The 6,795-nt window shown below is 35.2% G+C and overlaps 1 protein-coding gene across 14 annotated transcripts in view; it reads left to right on the top strand.

Moving 5' to 3' along the window:
• The window catches only part of SYNJ1 (synaptojanin 1), a 67,753-nt gene that overhangs the window by 50,409 nt on the left and 10,549 nt on the right, over positions 1 to 6,795 (top strand). For 6 of the 14 annotated variants that reach the window (XM_026859981.1, XM_026859989.1, XM_026859942.1 and 3 more), the window contains 3 exons: positions 3,201 to 3,248; positions 4,914 to 4,952; positions 5,047 to 5,117. In XM_026859981.1, the coding sequence (XP_026715782.1) occupies positions 3,201 to 3,248; positions 4,914 to 4,952; positions 5,047 to 5,117 (158 nt within the window). The remainder of the gene's footprint in view (positions 1 to 3,200; positions 3,249 to 4,913; positions 4,953 to 5,046; positions 5,118 to 6,795) is intronic. The other 8 variants (XM_026860047.1, XM_026860004.1, XM_026860021.1 and 5 more) reach the window with 3 other exon arrangements.

Genomic DNA, 6,795 nt, shown 5'->3' on the forward strand with positions numbered 1-6,795 from the left:
TTTTTTTTTTTTTTTTTTTTTTTAGAGTTTGGTCATATTTTACATCAGAAGTAACTTGAAATTCAAGGAAACAAGTCTGTGTACTCAGTGCAGGGGTTTGCAAAGTGTAGACTTTTTGCCTGCTAATACGAAAGATTTCCACTAAGAATTTCATAAGTTCTCTGTTTTTTTTATAGCTAAAAATTAAAATGTTGCACCCTGTTTACCCAAGATTATTTTTTAATATGTTATAGAGTAAATTCTTACAGAACATTCAAAATTATAAAGACTGCTAATTTTCAATTACTTGAAGTTTAGAAATAACATTTGTTTTGAGGTTTTTTCCTTTAATAATATTAGTCAGACTTTTCCTGATTAATGTAGGAAAGGCTTATAGCTGTCTTTTTATCACTGATTTTAAACTGTTAAAACAGGGTTAAGATTGAGAGAATGCACAGTATTTTCAGTATATGCAATAATTTGGGTAAAATGCATGACATTTATTTGGAGGATAATCACAGTGAAAATAAAATAAACCTAGAAAATATAGTAACAATTTTGACATTAAAAGAAATTCAAGAAAGTTAAGCTATGAAAATACCTGCACCCAAGCAGCAAGTACTTATTACTTTACACTGATATTTATAGTCACAGATTAAACAGCCTTGCAAGAACCATTTGAGATCTTTATTTTTCCCCTGTAGCTTGCTGCTTTTTTTTTTTGCTTTTTTTTTTCCAAGCAGAGTTCAGGTTGTTTGGGTGCATTAGGATACGGCAGTCATTTTGAAAAAGCTGTTTCTGTTGTTTTGTGGTGTTTTTTTAAATATGGGAAAGAGCACCTTTCTTCTTTCCTTGCTCAAGAAGGAATGTTCACTAATGAAGGAAACAAGAAGCTTTAATCCTAAAACAATAAATGCATTGTTCAAATGTAGTGAAGTGGCCTAAATTTTTTATATATATATATATATATACACACACACACACACGCACGCATGTGTGCGCATATATGCACATTTTACTTTATGAGAAGTTGGGGTTGACTTTATTTTCCATTAAGCTAATGTGTAAATGTCGTCTTTGGAAAACATGCAGTCAGAAAGATGTCAGGGCATAAGTTACGGGTTGTTTCCATATAAATCCCACCCCTTTCCTTAAAATACTATTTAAAACAAGTCTGTGATATCTTTACTTGCAAAATACTGTTTCAAACTACAGTGGAGATTTCAAGCTATGTACAGACTATAGTAACAGTTTAAAATAATACTCAAAAATATGTTTCAGATTCAGATGTCCATTTTTCACTGTCCTTAAGATTAAAATCTTCCTATAATGCCAATTATGATAGCATTATCACAGCACTATAATTTTCTTTATCACTTATTAGTGAATGTAATTTGGGGGATTTGACCTTTACGCTTTTTCTCTCCCATATAATGAATATTTTAAAATTTGCAAAACCTTTTAAAATCCTCATGCACAAATCTTTCCCCTATATGGTGCACCAGCAAGGAACATGTCTATGTCAAAGAGGTTCTCTGCCTTCCTTCTCCTGAAAGGAGTTGACTTTATTGATCCTCTTGTTAAGCAAATCTTGGATTATGCAAGAGCATCCTGAAAATACCTATTCAAAGTATGGGCTGAGTTGACCTTTGGGAGGTGAAAGTGCAGAAGAACTGTGAAATGAACGGGCTAGTTTTCTGCTCTTGGAGAGGTTTTATTGTGTCCATTTCCATTAATACTCTGAGGTGAACAGTTAGCTTTATGTTTCTGTAACCACAGAGGTTTAGAGGAGTGTCCTGTATGCTGTTGGGCTGCTCTCCACCTCCCTTTATTTTCCTCCAGTTAGCAGGTATTCTTCTCGTAGCCTAGGAGTTACCACTGCCTTTTCTCCCCCAGGATTCCTCTGGGTTGCATGGGAGAAGGGCAGAGCTAGCACCTGAAAGCAATGAAATGTTCTCAGGCAGTGCTCTCCTCCTGTGCCCCCTCCTTACAAACAGTCTTTGTTCATCCCTCCTCAGCGCTGCTTCTCTCACAGAGAAGTTCACTGTCAGAAATTTTTGCGATGGAAATCTGATGTTAATTGGCAGAGCCTGGAACCCACCCAGAATATATAACATATGCTAGTATTTAACATCTTTGAACCAGATGTTCAGCAAAACCAGAGATCTGACATCTCTGGAGATAATCACATACCAGCCTCATCTGCAACCTTCACTCTTCCTACTCTGAGTGACGCCTCCACCCATATCTGACAAAATTCACAGCACTCTTTCCAGATCATAGAGAGCTCCTGAGCAGATACCACACATTGGCACATGATGAGAAAGCATGAGGCTGTGTCATCGCTAAGGCAAAAGTTGCTTTTAAGGTAGGCTTGAACACTGGCTCCCTTTTCTTCCTCTGTACTTGAGCCACTCCACAGTTGCCAGATATTACTGTTACTTTTTCCTATACGCATGCCTTAAGGATTTCTCCTTGCATACCATCTAGTGTTATCTATGTCCTGACATGTTTTCACCATACAGTTTTACGGACCCAGTATATGCTTGATCATATTGCAGAAGTAATTCAGCATGGTTATGCATGATTGAAAATCTTCTTTCTCTCAATCTGAACTGTAACGTCTACTGTGCACCAGCTGATACAGCTTTCCCAAGTACAGAGTGCTGCTTGGAGATAACTTAATAATACAGTTCTGTAGGATATAGTACATTATATAAAGTGGGAAACTTATTTCTTCCATAAAATTATTTACTCAAATGTAGTCTTGGCAGAAACATACTATGTAGTATTCTCCTAAATTACAGGAAGCAGACTTAATGTTGCAGGGTATAACTGAGGTACCTGCTTATTTTCAAGTGTTTGAGTATAGGTCTGTGCTCTGCATTAGAAGAGTTTCAAGACTGACATTAATATCATTCTCAATTTACAAAAGTTTATGGAGAGTGAATAATGAAGAAATGAAATTCTCTTTCAACTGTAATGTGAAATTGAAATAACAGCATGTTTCTAAACATGATTATACTTGCTGATCTCTAATTCCTATCGGTCTGGTTTCCCCATGCTGCTACAAACAGTTATCTCCTACAAGTAACTACAATCTAGCTAGACCATTTAAAAATTATGTAAAGCTGTCTTGTGGCAGTGTTCTTTCTGGTTTTACTTTCTCAATCTACTGCTTTTCTTATGCAATGTACAGCTTCTCTTCTTTCTCTGAAAAGGTCTTGGAGCTCCTCCCAGTCCTGGGGTAGCTAGGAGAGAAGTAGAAGGTAACATAACAATTTTTGTATTATGGAAATGGATTTCTAATTTAATACCCGAGTAATATTATTGCCCTTGTGATACTAAAAGTGGATTCATTAAAGTATTTCTTGTGTAGGATCTTTCTTCTTTTATTTAACATAGTTTTCAGACAGCCAAGTTGCTTTCTGTTTTTCAGTGGTGGTGTGAAGTTATAGAAGGCAGTCTTCATTTATAAAATATGAAGTAAAAACAGACTGTGCTAATCAAGAAGAATGTTTTCAAGGCAGACTCAGAGGAAGCTGTAGCTGACTGATTGCTACAGTAAATACTATAACTGTAACTAAATCAGGAATCTAGGAAGCCTAATTTTTCATAAAGAACTACATATGTTCATGTATTTTGGGGAGATAAACTTCCATTAAAATAATTTAGCCTATAATTTAATATTTTGTCTTTTTCTAAAGAGCACAGTGTAGGTATTTTGATTCTGATGCCTAAATGTATGTGACATACATTTATGAGAAGCATTTCTCTTGCATTATTCTAGTTGGAGTATGTGTGTATAGTGCTGAATGGATCCTGTTTTAGCTATGCCAGGAGAGGCACATTTTGGGTTTTTTTTTTTCCTATCCCCTCATGAATGTGTCCCTTTGTAGAAAATGTAGGTATGACAATAAAAGTCCTAATACAGTCACAGTGAAGATCTCCTCCTGTATACTTCAATTAGTTTTGACTATATTATTGGTTCATTTTTCTAAATTGGCAAAATCACTGTATGCATAGAAGAGTTCAGGTTGGAAGGAACCTCTAGTCCAATCTCTTGCTCAAAGTAGAGTAAAGTAGTGCCAGGTTGCTCAGGGTATGAGTTGCATTATGGAGAGTTGTACCCAGAAACCCATTCTAACCGGTTCTAAGAAAGCAAGGTGGTCTGACAACTGGAAGCCAATTTGATAAACTAAGTATCTTATGTACCACAGAGTATTCCTTCCAGTTACTGTAACTGACACAGTGATTTTACCTTCCTGGGAAATAGGCAACAGAAACACAAGCCAGAATCCTAAACCTCTTTGCCTGTTAGAAATTGTGTACTTGTCTGAGCTAACGGTAATTTTTTCATCTCTTGCACTTCACAACTCGAATGTTGCATACAAGGTTGTCATTAGCATCAGCATGTAAATGTTGAGGTTGGTGCTGTAATTTATTTATCTCATAAACAAAGAGAGTAGGTTTGGAAACTTTGGTGTAGACCCTGTAGATTGCTGAACCATATAATTACAGATATACTCTTCTGATCACATGATTCTTTGAATCAGCATGTTATATAACCTCTTTGTGTTTTAAACACTCCTGTTAGAATATTTGCAGGATATACTACAAAAGAAAACAACAACTTCTAGCATGATTGAGAACACAGGGTACCTGTACAAGTGGGTGTCTTTAGCTTACAACAAATAGGAGGTGATTTGACTTAATTTGACCCTTCTAATTACAAATTACTTCATGTGTGCCATGGGATAAGAATGTGCTAGAGTAACAGCTTAGCTGATGGGTAGACTTTAATACATAACTTTTTAAAAAGTCACTAATGTCTTTTTGCTCCCATTTCCATTAGTGATAATGTACCATTGCCATATAATATCCATTAGTAGCTTATCTAACAGATAATCTATTTTTTTTTCCATGCTTCAAAGCACAAAAAAGTCCTGGAACACAAAGAAAAGATAACTTAGGTAATACAGATACATGCTTTGTACTAATTATTATACAGAAAGAAGTTGATTTTGAAATATATTCTAAGTCAGCAATCTCTAATATCTGTTCCAGTTCGTAATCAGCCTCCACCTCCAACTGGAATTTCAAGCACAGGAACTGCTGGATACAGTACAACCAGACCGGTAGGTATTCTGTCTTGAAATAATTTTCCTCCTAAGTTTCTACAGTTTATTACACTAGTTGTGGGTTTTTATAAGTCACAACAAGATGTAAGAAAACTGCAAAATTGACTAGTCTTTTTACAGCTTATATGAGTTAATTTCCTCAGCAATTCCTGTCTATTGGCTAAAAATACTCCAGAATATATATACTGGACATGACAATAATTGTTTTGCACTCTATGCAGTCACTTCACGGGCTCCCAAATAATACCACATTTTACATCCACTTTCAAGTAGCCACAAAGTGCAAAGTTATTCTTTGTATTAAATGTTCCTGTTGACTACATTGCTGATTTGGTGTGATAAAATCTATTATCTTCTGTGCTGAAATGTGTATCCTAATGGCAGTTAACTGCTTGCAGGTAGTTAATGTATTATAGAGGCAGCTGATGTATTATATTACTGATTACTTGATGCGTAAGGAATTTTTTACCTTGTTTTAAAAATTAATTTTGATAAAGGTCTTCATGTAAAAATGAAACATTCACCATTTCCACAAAATATTGAAAAAACATTAGTTCTGCCTTTTATTCTTTTATTTGTGGAATTGAAGTGAGGAAAGTGAATGAAGGATTTGTGGGTGCTTGAATGCTTCACTACAAGCAAGAAATGAAGGCACCTGCCTTATTTCTCTTCACAACAGCAAGTAGGAGCTTTGTGTTAGGGAAGGATTAAGTGTTTTAATAGTTACAGGTGGTTTTAAAGAATTTCTAAGAAATTACATTGTTTGTTGATAATTCTTTAGACTTTACAGCATATTTCAGAGAGAATTTTTGCAGCAGCATGAAGGACTTTTCTTTCTATAGCTACTCCCTCTGTTGTGGCAGTTCCAGGCTCTTTGACTTAGATCATACCTCTATACATTTTATAGGCTAAAAAGCAGCAAAAGTTGGCTCTTTCTTATCAGTTTCTTGGTAATTAGAGAACTTTGTTTTCCTTCTCTAAGGCATTTTGCTCTTCTCATTGGGATAATGTTCACGACATTAACAGGATGGAGAGCACACATATGAGTCTTTAGTAAGGCTAAAAAGCATTCTGCTTGCATAAATGTCAGTGGGATAGATACTGATGAGGTTTTCGACCTATCTACAAATACAGCACCTCTTCTTTAATTATGTATTTTTCTTTCAGGTAAAGAGATAGACCAGTTGTTGGGAATGAGAAAAAGAGTGTGAATAAGCCATTAAAATAAAGATGTAGCTAACCATGAGAGTTGAATTAAATCCATATAAATTTGTTTTATAAAAGGTTAGAGAGTCTTTTTTCACCTTTTAAAGGATCAAGAAACAAAAGAATGCTGCCAGCTGTGCAGAGATAGCACAGTTCTTGTAGAGCTTAAAGGAGTGTACCTTACTGGTATAGCCATTTCTATTGTACTCTTGTACAGTATTGAAACCACTGAAAACTACTGTTGAAAGCCACCCCCAAAATCACTTTTTGCTGATTCATTTTTCTCAAAGATACTGATTCTCACAGTGAACAGTTCTTGATCTTTGTGCTCTTCTGTGATTTTCCCAGAAATGTAAAACACTGTCTTCTAAAATTTGTATAAAGAACAACTGGCATACACAGGAAAGAATGTGTTCATTTATCACTATGTGCCTCGCTTTTTTTTTTTTTTTTTTTTTTTTTTTTTTTT

This window comes from Athene cunicularia (genome assembly GCF_003259725.1).
Source record: "Athene cunicularia isolate RWA chromosome 1 unlocalized genomic scaffold, athCun1 chr1_part1, whole genome shotgun sequence".
NCBI lineage: Eukaryota > Metazoa > Chordata > Aves > Strigiformes > Strigidae > Athene > Athene cunicularia.